Source organism: Colias eurytheme, chromosome 9, assembly GCF_061535395.1.
Source record: "Colias eurytheme isolate Ceu_HAF_F1 chromosome 9, ilColEury1 Martin Lab GWU primary, whole genome shotgun sequence".
In the NCBI taxonomy this organism is placed as follows: Eukaryota; Metazoa; Arthropoda; class Insecta; order Lepidoptera; family Pieridae; genus Colias; species Colias eurytheme.
In genome coordinates, this window is record NC_142988.1 from 12664358 (window position 1) to 12677558 (window position 13201).

General features: G+C 36.4%; 1 protein-coding gene across 1 annotated transcript in view; it reads right to left on the reverse strand.

Moving 5' to 3' along the window:
* Madm (MLF1-adaptor molecule) overlaps positions 1 to 13201 on the reverse strand; it is a 62852-nt gene continuing 49651 nt past the window's right edge. Inside the window, exons 2-10 of the mRNA XM_090105195.1 lie at positions 4370 to 4594; positions 4044 to 4174; positions 3787 to 3965; positions 3274 to 3448; positions 3036 to 3154; positions 2420 to 2567; positions 1881 to 2079; positions 824 to 943; positions 1 to 179 (exon numbers count right to left, since the gene is read on the reverse strand). Of these exons, the coding sequence (XP_089961321.1) occupies positions 21 to 179; positions 824 to 943; positions 1881 to 2079; positions 2420 to 2567; positions 3036 to 3154; positions 3274 to 3448; positions 3787 to 3965; positions 4044 to 4174; positions 4370 to 4594 (1455 nt within the window). The 3' untranslated portion in view covers positions 1 to 20. The remainder of the gene's footprint in view (positions 180 to 823; positions 944 to 1880; positions 2080 to 2419; positions 2568 to 3035; positions 3155 to 3273; positions 3449 to 3786; positions 3966 to 4043; positions 4175 to 4369; positions 4595 to 13201) is intronic.

Sequence of the window (13201 nt, forward strand, 5' to 3'; positions counted from 1 at the left end):
TCGTGCGGGGCGCGCCTTCACTAGCTGGCCACGTGCTGCGGCGCGCGGTGCGCCAGCGGGGCCGCGGGGGAGGGGGCGGGGGCGGGGGCGGGGGCCGGCGACGGGGAGGGGGAGGGCGGCGAGCCGAAGCTGCTGCGGAACGACTCCTCCATGAGCCGGCAGATCTTGTCGCGGTCCGCCTGCGAATAATAATAATAATAATAAATCTTTATTTCAGACATCAATATCCATACATAATATAATTACACATACATTTACAATTTGGCATATATTTGGGACATTTAACTTTAACTTATTTATCAGTATAAAAAAAAAAGAGAGAATAATATGGACACATGTTTATACATTGTCAGTGAGTGTGTGTTTGTGCATGTATGATGTGCGTTTGTATGATGCACGTAAGTTGTGTCTGTGTAGAGTATACATGTGACCGAATGTGTGTGTATTACGGTGCAGCACCACGTACGTGAGCAGTTTGTGTGTGTGTGTGTGTGTGTGAGTATGATTGTGTGTTACAAGTTATTCATAAGAGCATACATTAATTTATCTATAAGAGCATACATTTTATGATTTGATGTTTTTTTCTGGTATTTGCTTCTATATTTTATTGTTATTTAAATAATGTAACTTCATCATTCATTGTTTAAAATATTGTGCATGCTGTATTCACATATTTGAGAAAGTACACCGTGAATATCTCATTTTAAAAAGTTTTGGTGTAAGCCATGTCTACATGTTAATTTCAAGATGTAAAAAGTGTTACCGCATGTGTGTGTAATGCGACACTTTGTAAATGTGTGTTTACGTCTCACTCAAATCTCACCTCATGTATGAACCCGAGTTGTACAAGTTCATGCGCAAGCGCTTGCGCCGAGTCGCGACGCGACACCGCGCATGTTAGTTGCCGGTTCATCTTGTCGTCCATGCGCAGTAGGATTGTCATCTGGAACGGGTAATTTTACATGTCAATAGAGTAAAAATCCATACTGATATTATAAATGCGACAGTAACTCTGTCTGTACTCAATCACACCTAAACTACTGAACCAATTTGCATGAAATTTGGTATGGAGATATTTTGATACCCGAGAAAGGACATAGGTTTAATTGCGAAATATGTACCACGGGCGAAGCCGGGGCAGACTGCTAGTAATAAATAAGTCACTTGTGAAATCGATTTTGACAGTATAAAAATATAATTATGCGTATGTGTTGGATGATAGTGGTGTTATTTTCTACAGTGGTATGTAGCTAGGATATGTTTCATTGGTAATGGTAGTGTCTAGTGTACGTCAATTAAGTAGTTGAATCTACTATTTAATTGCTTGACTAACGCGTTCATTGAATAACTAAAAGACAATTCCTCATTTTGTGGAATGTAATGTTCAATGTCTTGACTTAATGTCATTTAGTATAGTTGTTGGTGGATAGCAGAATGAGTTATTTTAACTACACTGAAATAAGAGCTCCGTGAAGCGGGGCTCTGTCGTTTCGTCATTGTTTTCTTTTGAAATAATTTAATTTTTAGCTATTGTTATTATTCAATAAATGCACTAGTTATTTGACAAAATGCCTATCATTTTATCAGCTCAAGGGCTATGTTACAATTCGCTAACTAGGTGGATGTTAGCGGATTGAAGTGACGCTTGTTAAATTAAAAAGCAGATTCAAACAGATGACGGTGAATAATGTGTGCGATGTTTTGTGTACGTGATGTGTTTCGCTCAATGTTGTGTTAAGCGTACAGCGCGTTGTATGTCAGTATTCTCCAGATACGTTCGCTCTCGCCGCGTGCTATGGTGCGAAGCGTGCCGTCTTGCACTCAGTCACTCACTCGCCTGTCACTCAGTCACTCACTCACTCATTCGCTCACTCACTCACCAGCAGGTCAGCAGGCGCGTCGGCGCGCGGCGGCTTGAGGCTGCACATCATGTTGACGACGCGCCGCGTCTCGCGGTCCCGCGCGCGGGGCTCCGGCTGTGCGGGCGCGCTCTCGGCCGCGGTGCGCGCGCGCCCGCCGCTCGCCGCGCGACGCACTCCCGACCACCAGCCGTACGCCGTCAGCGGGTAGATGCCGTACCTGATATGTGACACGTTCTAATTATTATAACACAAATTTGTACAGACAAAATCTCTTTATGAGGTTCACCACATTATAAAAATCACTAAGTGATTAATAAAAAGCAGACGTAAAAACTATAAAACAAAAATAAAACGAAAAAAATATTAAACCTATAAAAACATTGTGGCGACCTAAATGGCGAGACCCTTACCGAGACCGTATTTTCATTGTAACCTATAAATTTTTGCAAGAAAAAATGAATGTCGTCCAATGGAAATTATAATGATTCGCTGCCGCACACCTCGTCCGTTATCGTCTCCGATATGTCCGCCGGACACAACAGGCACAGAGCACTCACTTGACGTCCTCCACGAACTTCTCCAACTTCTCGTTGTGCGGCTGCAGGTCCCGTGCGGCCAGCTCGCGGCGCTCCCCGCTGCGCACGCACCACGCCAGCGCGCCGCCGCTGCCGCACACCTCGTCCGTTATCGTCTCCGATATGTTCGCTGGAACAGCCACGTGGTGTTATAGATAACATAAATAAGGATAACTAAACGGTGTCACAACATGGCCGTCAATTGTAGTAGCGAATAACAAAAAATAGAAATATAAGAAAAGAAAAGACCGATTACAATTTAGAAATAACTTTGCCTTGGGATCGTATTTTTAATCTTTCTTTAACTGAGTTACATTACATCTTAGCATTACATGATACATCGACACACATTCATATAGAAGCAACAAGAGAGCGAGCGAGCGAGTGATTATAAGAACAAACGAACAAAAACATACTAAAACAGACTAATAATGTACAGACAATATAAACATTGCCATATAAAATAACAAGTTAATCTTTGTTATTAAAATGCATAAATACATTCTTTTTATAAACATATCTCATGTGAGGAAAATAAAAAAGAAAATATAAATCGACTTGAAAAAACTTATAGCAAATAGAAATTATTGTAACTCACCACTAGTATTAACGAGTGTGTGCGCTGCCAAGAGTTTCAGAGAATGCACTTCGAAGAGCAACGGGTGGAAGAGGAGCTCCTTTGCCGTTGGCCTCTTTGCGGGGTCCTTATTTATACACCTGCAAACATAGACGCGACCGTATTAGCGCGCAGCCTTGCAAGTCGCGGCCGACCACAATTAGTTAGGTACCCATGCAAGAAAGCTTACCATACTTACACCCGTGCGAGAGACAAATACCTGTATATGAAGTCCTTCTGCCTGGACTCCTCCAACGACTCAACGGTCCGTACGATGTGATCTTCGGTCACGTGGCTGCCGGAGTCACCGTTTCCCTGAATCTCTAGAGCGGCGGTCTCGAGAGCGCACATGCCGAACGAGTAGATATCCATCGCTGGGGTCACCAATTGAGATGCTGATCCGAAAATAAAGTTGCAATAAATACGTAAAGTGACTACAGTCTCCGTCCATGCATCCAACAAAATTGTTGCTTTTTCGATCCTCGCTCGGATACGGGGAGGCTGGACGAAGATTGAAAAAAGTGAACTTTGTATCTAAATAATCGAGTTCTATCTTTTAATTTAATTGCATCTTCAATAACATTATTAAAACAATCGTTAGAGCTACCGAATGTAAGATTTTATGAGGACAATTATATAACATGGGAGCTACAGGAGGCATTTTGCTGAGATGCACAAACGGAAACAACACAGTGAGTCCCCTCTAGCTGTCCCGGCCAGCGGGCACACTTACATCCGTACTCGGGCGCGATGAGGTGCATGTTGCGCATGTTCTCGCGGCAAGTCTTCACGTGCTGGTGGATGGCGTCCGGCGCCACCGAGCCGATCTTCACCAGCCCGTTGTGCTGGATGAAGATTGTGTCGCACGTCAGATTGCCGTGGACTATGGGAGGCACGCAACCGTGGAGGTAGCTAGGAAAAACCAATTAGTTTAAGACCACTATTCATTGGTAAAGTCGTTGACAGCACTTGGTTTAAAGTGGAACATACCTGAGAGCAGACAGGATCTGCGTGCACCACCGTTTCCAGGCCTGCAGAGGTAGTCTCTTGACATTTCGTTTGGTACGTTTCAGGAACTGTTTGAGTGAACCGCAGGACATGTATTCCGTTATAAATATGACCTGTAAATGTAATAATAATTTCTAGTACATAGTTGGAAACAAAAAGCTTTCATTTTCATATTATAGAATTTTTAGAACTTTAAATTATAAAACAATGATAAAATAACCATACTTTAAAATACAGCGTTTTACTGCGTCAAGAAGATATTTAAAGATTAACTTGAAATTTGGAAATAAAACTGAAAATACTCTTACCCTAGGTTTGTCATTATGGGTATCCGTCCAGTATCGATGAAACTTGACGATGTTGGGATGCTCGAGCCGTGTAAGATTATCGAAGACCATTTGTATCTTGTCCTCTTGTGCCTTAAAGTTCTTTCGCTCCGAGAACTGCACCTCGTTCCAGACGACCTCGACACCTTCCTCGGTGTCCATCGCCAGGTGCGCGCAGTCGATGCCTGGTACATCTCGCTGTTCGACCTGGAATATAAGAGAATAGCTGTTTATAAAATAATCCACAGTGGGAGAATGTTGATAGTGATGTAACGTCGTAATAAAAACGGGAACATTAGATGTAAAGGTACTCCTTAATGTTTAATGTGCAATTGCAATATTCTCTTAAATAATTCTTATTTCCAAATATATTCAAAATTATATTATCAAATATATTTTGTAACATCGTTTAAATTTTTACTTTTCCACATTCAGTACTATACATTCCCAAATAAATTTTAAGATCAACAAGAGCCAAAACCTCCTTGCGCAGCTTGCATCATTTATCATGCCAACAACAGATGAAATTGAAAACAGGACTCCATTGTATTGAAACAAAAGACAAGGTGACTTTGCGCATGATATATTCATCAGCAAGCACTAACAATAACAATAGCAAATCATTGATGCTTGTCGTGGTTTCCGCGACCAATCATCCAATTGAGTCTCCGAGCTCCATGCGAATTGCCGTCTGATCATGTTATCCTTGCGTGCTATCTCGCATATTTTATTGGCCACCTTCTCCAGGTTTATTGTAAAATTATATCTGAACTGCCGCTTCCGGACTGGTATACCAGGAATAAAATTATATATAACCATACTCAAATATAAGGTGGCTTTCTATTAGTTAAAGTATTTTCAAAATATTACCCTTCAACAAACTCCCCCACTCCTTGAAGTATTTAATCTTTATAATATTGATTATTTCTATTCCTAGTTCCAGCACACTATTCAATACTGAACTTATATATAGAATACGATATTAAATTATTATAGAAGTTTAAAATTAAAAGAGCTTCTAGCAGGAGTTGCTGGAAGCCCGGTATTAAATCTCCGATAAAAATATCGAATCTCGGTCTATTCCATTTCAATTTCTCTACTTATATTCCACGTCAATTTCTATTCAATATAGTTGGAATCCATACTAATATTATAAATGCGAAAGTAACTCTGTCTGTCTGTCTGTTACTCAATCATGCCTAAACTACTGAACCAATTTGCATGAAATTTGGTATGGAGATATTTTGATACCCGAGAAATAAAAACATTAAATAAATAAATAAATAAAATGAATCCTTCATCATTTCTTCGTTACACATAATTTTATCCTTGATGTTTTAATTGTCAAGGTTATATTCGTTTGCCGACGTAAATATTATCATTTTTACAAAGTTTCGAAGTCAGGATCATGAACTTGTCTCCGGGGTTACGGGCTCAACGTTCCCGCGACGGAACCCCGCGTCTCGAGCACGCAACCAACCACAATTTGTGAATTTATTGAGATTTAATAAGCTCCGTGTCGTGCTGCATTCTAATGAGCTTTATAATAACATTCATCAAATGGAATTTCATTAGGAATCGTATTAATTAGAACTGCTTTGAACGCACGAGTAATATAGAATAGACGCACGTTAATCTAAAATATTTTATTGGAATAGCTTCAAATTTTAATTTATATTTTACTATTTAGTTTTATATGGCTTAACAGGTTTTGATATAAACTAAGCATAGATAAACAGTTATTTTGCCCGGTCCTAATGCGAAATCCTGAATAATTCATCAGATTAACGAAATTCAAAACAGATCTATTCCATACATTTTCAACACTTACTCAAATATTATTCAATATGCATACTATACGTGTAGAATAATATGGTTTCATTAAAGCTATAACATTTTGCGCTTCTGAATGGGTGATTAACAATTCACAGCATTAACTGCGTATTGCCGAGAGAAATACGTGGATTTGTAAATTTATCGCTATTCGCTACGTAATTCATAGAACTATACTACAACTAGGTTATCGTTATACACCTTGTTCAATAGATTGTATAGATTCATTCATAACAGCCATATATGCAGAGTAGTTCGAATAATCGAAATTTCTGGAAAGTAGGAAGAAATATAGGTACATTTAAGAGCACCTAACAGCCAGCACACGGCTGCAATTTACGTAATACTCTCCAATCCTCTCCAGGCCTGCTTCGTTGCTAACTTATTCCATTTTAGTAATAGGCTGTTAAAAGTTTCGCCTTTTTACATTTACTTATCGGTATTAAACGAGATCAATGTTCATTTGCAAGTGCTAATTTCAAGACCGCTCATGAAAGGAAAAGAAGAATTATCTTAAGGTCTCACGTTTGTGTTTGTCCCATCTTAGTTGTAGAATAAGCTGATTGCTGAATGACGTAGGCAATGTAAAATGGCACCCTAATTTGAAGAGCTTATTTTAACAAGTGTGCCAAAAAAGTTCTTTAAATCCGTTTTTCTAAAACTAAGTGACATATCACACTAGCGGATTGCGAGCGGTTTCAAAGCGGAGCGGGTGCGCAACGAATACGTTGCGGTTGCGCAGCGAATTCGTTGCGGACGCGTGGCAGATGCGCAACGTTTACGTCGCAGTCATGTACACTCATTAACAAAATGGAATCCGTGCTGGTTGTTACTTATAACTTGTGATAGTATAATAATTATGAGATCATTATTTTTTACGAGTTTCATAACATGTTAATGTTTAGGGTATTGTTTTATCTATTAAATCTTGGTCGAAATGCAATCAGATAACTTAATTGCTCATTAAGAAAGTTCATTAGTGAAATAAATGTTAAAGCTCCTTAACTAAAACAGGGCTATCTTATTATTAGATAAATAGCAGTGAATAGAAAATTTTATCAAGCAACCAGCAACTCACTATCACTTTGCTCATAATTAGGTTCACAAAATCTCTTTATAACATACGTTGCTATGGGAGAGATTATACTGGTCAGTCGTTACATACTTTTGGAATGTATGGTACATTCTAAAAGTCCTAGTAATTCAATTTTATAGCACCTTTTTTTAACAACTCCAGTTGTTATTACATCTTTAGTTAACTGTTAAGGTGATTGCAACGATCTGTTCCCAGCCAATATCCCGCTAGATGGCGCTGAATTCTACATTTCTAGTTTATTTGAGTTTTTGCGTAATTGGAATAGTCATCAAACCTAGGAATAGTCATGGCGGTTACTGAATATTATATTTTATTGAAATATGTTATATCATTGCCTTAAAATCCACCCAATTCGGTAAAATTATGCGTTTTAACATCTGTCATTGCATACAGGGTCGTTTACACACACAGACGTATACAAAAATGATAAAGATTTAACTCTAGATGGCGTGAATGTAAAGCGCGTCACACACGGTGAAGATACTACCTATAATATTTTATCTAATCTAGTAATATTTTATATTACAGTATCTTAAGGTATCCGGTATCAGCGTTCTGACCATCATTTTTCTTTTTTCGCTGTAGAACCGCCATCCTGTTACAAATGACCCACAAAGGAGAATGACCACGGGTGGTATCGGTAAAATTTTAGTTGTGCCACGTATTCGTTATATTGTTAATTCCTATTTGTATTTATAATGATCATATGTATCAATATTAAGTCTTAATTAAACCGGATAAATTGAAATAATAGTAAAAGTAAAAGTTTTTCTTTTGAAACATGTATGACTACGTATGGAATCGGTAAAATACTAGTTGTGTCACGTGTTCGTGATATTGTTAATTCCTATTTGTATTTATAATGATCATATTTATCACTATTAAGTTGTAATTATACCGAATAAATAGAAATAAAAGTAAAAGTTTTGTTTTGACACATACCTATATCTATCTCTCTTGCAAACGTCATATGTCATAGTTTCTATTTGAAATGTCAAATGAATGTGTTCGACGCATTGTTCGATGTTATTTTGAAATAATGTTTAAATTACGATTTACTTTTCACATTTGTCTTGTAAATTAAAATATTACCTATGTAATAAATGTAAAACTTAACGTTCATCGTTAGTTTAAACTCGATTAAGTAGTTTTTTGAAGTGTTGAATAAAACTATTGTTTTATTTTTATTGTCGCGAACTGCGGCTTATTTACATAAAAACTTTAATCATATCTAAAAGTACTAACATCAAGCTTTAAATTGAGCTATATTTCATCTTGACACAATAAGTTTGATTGCGATACCAAGTGCCATAGTCACTTGGGCAATCTCCTGTGGTTTTCATTTTTCTGTATGGGTAGACAAAACTTCAAAACGCCACCTGCTACGGTTTATATTATTATGAACGATTAGCTTTCCGCCCGCATTTTCAAAAAAAAACCCGTATAGTTCCCGTTCCCGTGGGGTTTCCGGGATAAAACCTATTCAATGTGTCCAAGTTACGTTCTATATGTGTGCTAAATTTCATTGTAATCGGTTCAGTAGGTAGTATTTGCGTGAAACACACACATACACATCCTCACAAACTTTCGCATTAGTAGGAAGTAGGATTGTTATAAAAATAAAAGGTATATTTGTTGGCGTAAACTATTTTATTGTAATTTTGGGAAATAAATAATGTCAAAATTGATTACCTACAATAAAACGCAGTTTTATTTTATTACCTACATTACACTATTGTTTTTTTTTATCAAAACATGTATTTGAAGTAGCAAATATGATATTATGCTGATCCAAGCATTTTCACTCAAAACTAATATCACTAATGATTTGTAAAAGTAAATTATTTCAAAATACATTTCATAACCAACAAGTAAGAATAATTATTCATACAACAACAAATCAAAAACACTATTTACTATGGAAAAAAAACCAGGAAGGTGAAAAACATATTTACGATTTCGATGCACTCGACTTTTAGTAAAATAATAGGTAAAAATATTATTATGATTTTGATCACAGACATATCTGTGGTTTTGATTTTAGCTACTAGTATCAGAAAGCTGCGTGTTCAATGCACGTCGGGGTCCCACAACTGTGGAGGAAGGAAGGTAGAATACCTCCATCGAATAAGTGAAGTTTCTCGACATACTCGATTTGCCGGCCGGCCTCAATGAAGATTGTCCGAAAGTTGTATATGTGCTCTGTAACGAAAAAATTTCGCTAGCGCGATTCAGAGTGAGGTGTCGTACAATATACCTAATGAAGTTTTTCATCTTTTTATTTTACTGCAAATACAAAATAAAAATTAAACAATGGTAATATAAATTCTAAACAAACTACTACCAAAATACAATTAGAACAAAAATCATTTGACTTGTTTATTTCACCCAGAGGCCAGAGGCGGCTCGTGACAAAATTGTATAGGTGTTCACTTGAAATAAAACAACGAAAATACAATAGCGTTCGGGATGATTTATTACAAAAAAATGAGCACCACATTTTATAAATGTCTATAACACTAAAAATTACAAAGTACAGGCTATTTCAAAACGAATTCAATGACTAGGTATCAATAATTAGTAAATCACCGAATTTGCATTCGCGAGCGTAGGTATCCATAGTGTTTGTCACTGACGGTCACTGACCTCTATAACTTATAGTTATAGAGGTCAGTGGTGTTTGTTGTGTAAACATGTATGTATTTGAGTAGTTAGTAGCATATTATATTCTGAATTTCTGATCCATGCCTATTCACTCAAAACTAATAACACTAATGATTTGTAACAATAAATTATTTCAATAGGTAGGTATTTGAACATTTCCCAACAAGACGTAAGAATAATTATTCGTAGGTATACAAGATACAATAACAAATCTAATACACTATTTATTATTTTATTATTTACTAGCGGTCCGCCCCGGCTTCGCCCGTGGTACATGTTTACGTTTTTTCTCCATAAGAAGTAATAGCTAGAGAGCTAGCGCAAAGCTACCTGTATGTATTTGACCAGACCTGGATTTTTGTGTGTTGATTCCCCTATACCTACTATACATGAGATGAGGAGTCACTAAGCCCAGAGTGGTGGACGGGGCGCGCGCTTAGGTAAGACAGGTGGAAATTTTTGGCGAACTTTGAAACCATTTGACCACGTCTGCCATTTTGATATTTGAAAATAGATTATTATTACTATCGGAAAATAACAATGGCAGACCATTATCACGCGGATAACATTCTGGCAGACACTTATGAAAGTGCTGAAAAAAATACAATTTTGAAAGTATTTGACCAGATCTGCCATTCATATATTTTATTTATTAGGGTCTTAAAAACTTATTTTCGAAACGGCAGACATTTTCATAGCGTACAGACTTCAGCAGACAACAAAACTTTACAGACTTCAGCAGTCAACAAGACTTAGCTTCTACATGGTCAGATGTATATATGTATTACGTTCCCTGACCTTACATCAATGATTTACTTTATTAATGTTTTTATGGTCATTTACATTTAATTTTGAAAACTATGGAATAAAATTTATAAATTTGATGATACAAAACTAAATATACCTACATTTGTAAAGAATCTCAAATATAAAGTTGTGTTGCAAATAACAAATCATCATTTAAATATTTAGTTTATTTCTTTATTTAAGAAACAATTAACAATTACAAAACAACATAAAAAAACACGCATGCATTTATTGAAATGTTCATTCATCATCACTATCGTATGGCGTTGTGTGACTCGTCTTCATAATCCATTGAATCGGATTCTGTAAAAGTAAAACGTAAATTATATAATAAAAGAAATGAGTCATTATAAACTTACCTAGTAAGGCAATGCCTTTGATGTCGCACGATGCCGCGTATTTCCAAACTATACATAGCCAGAACGCAACCATAGGAAACTGCTCGTGTATACTTTGTAATGCTGTTTTTAAGTTTGTTGTTACAATGTATACACGAATTTTGCGTACTGATCGTGTATACTTTGTAACGCGGATGCTTGCTTCTTCGTTCCAAACTATACACGATCAGTACGCAAAATATGTACTTATGACTAAATATAGCTACTACACCACTTACGCTTGAGCGAAACAATAAATATATAGGTAATCAAAGACTTGTACAGCTACCTATATCTATCTACTTTTATTCTTGATTGATTCAGTAAAATATGAAATAAAAATATTATTAGGTAAGCTTAGAAAAATAAATAGGTAACAGATATAAGGGTTACCTATGGGTTAGGTTAGGTTCGTGTTTTTTTTAACTACACAAAAATAGGAGCCCCGCGAAGCGGGGCTCCGCCGCCTCGCAACCGTCTTTTTCTGGACTTATTAGATTCTTACTTTAGCACTATTGTCAATTGTAAGTCGTGCAGTATAGTCGGGAACGAAGACACAAGCATCCTCGATACAAAAAATATACGATCAGTACGCAACATTACTTATAGACACAATACACATGCATTTTAATAATAGATTTCAAAACAGCAATACAATAATATAAACGCGAGCAATGGAAAGACGCCGCGCTTACTCCGAAACATACACGATTAGTCCGCATGCGTACTGGCGCTGTATATTTTGGAGCGCTATTCTTACTTACTTCACTACAAAGTATACGCGAGTATTTGCGTACTGCTGTTGTATAGATTGGAAGAACTTTGTAAAAAAGTTAATTCCAAACTATACGTGATTAGTTTCACACCGTTGCGTACTGGCCTTGTATAGTTTGGAAAGACGCCACGATGCCGCCGCGCCGCCAGTGTAGGTACTTCTGCTGCTACATGAAAATATGCTAGGGTTGCAACAAATGGGAAATAAAACAATTGTGATTATTACTATTATGGTGTAATCATTTATTCATATTATGTACATTCAAAACAATTGCTATTATTAAATCTGATGTAATTATTTTTTCATAAATATATAATTATTATTAATTACATAATATATTGCACTGTGAAATATTTACGTATCACTTTATTTTTGATGTTCTTAATTGTCTTTTATAAAATTTAAGTGACGCATTCGCATTGGGATCAACAATCCGATAAGAAAAGAATGGAGACAACATATACATAGCTTTGATTTCAATTCTACAGATACAAAATATACAATCTATCTAAAATGATACAACGGATGTTTCCTGCGTTTTCTCGTCAAAATACCGAAACAACGTAATTATTGTATAGTAGTTGGGCGTGAAAGTAAAAAAACAAATGAAAAGTGTTTTCCATATGATTATTTATTAAATTTACGCGATTAAGAATAATTTCAACGATACAATTTAGTAACCGAGAATTCAGAGGATTAAAGAAAATACCTGCCTGATCATTTTATCAAACTCTAAAAGAATTATGGTTATTTCGCATCACTCGGTTTATTAGTTTGGTAATAATTATTAAAGGTAGTTACAACCCTAGCCATTGAGTCGAACGGTAGGCAACACAATATCGACTTTGTGCGGGTACATATGGTACATTTCTTCTTGCTGTGAAGCGTAATTATTATTATTAAGATTTTTTAGGCTATTTTGAATCAGCTGTTCTAATTTAATTCTAGAAATTTATTAAAACGTGATTTTTTTAAAAGTATATTATGAGTTTATAAATACCTCAACCAATAGTTATTGTGTCCTATCCTCATTTCTTTATATCTTGGTAGTTAACTAAAGTGTTAAATTTACATAACCTCAACAACAACATTTACACTGCCACTGCACTAAAACTAAACTAACTAGCTCTCTAGCTATAAGAACCATCCTCGTACTTCAAGGGATATAATAAAAAAAGAATTATCGAAATCGGTTCAGCCGTTCTCGAGTTATGCGCTTACCAACACATTTTGCGATTCATTTTTATATTAGACTAGCGGTC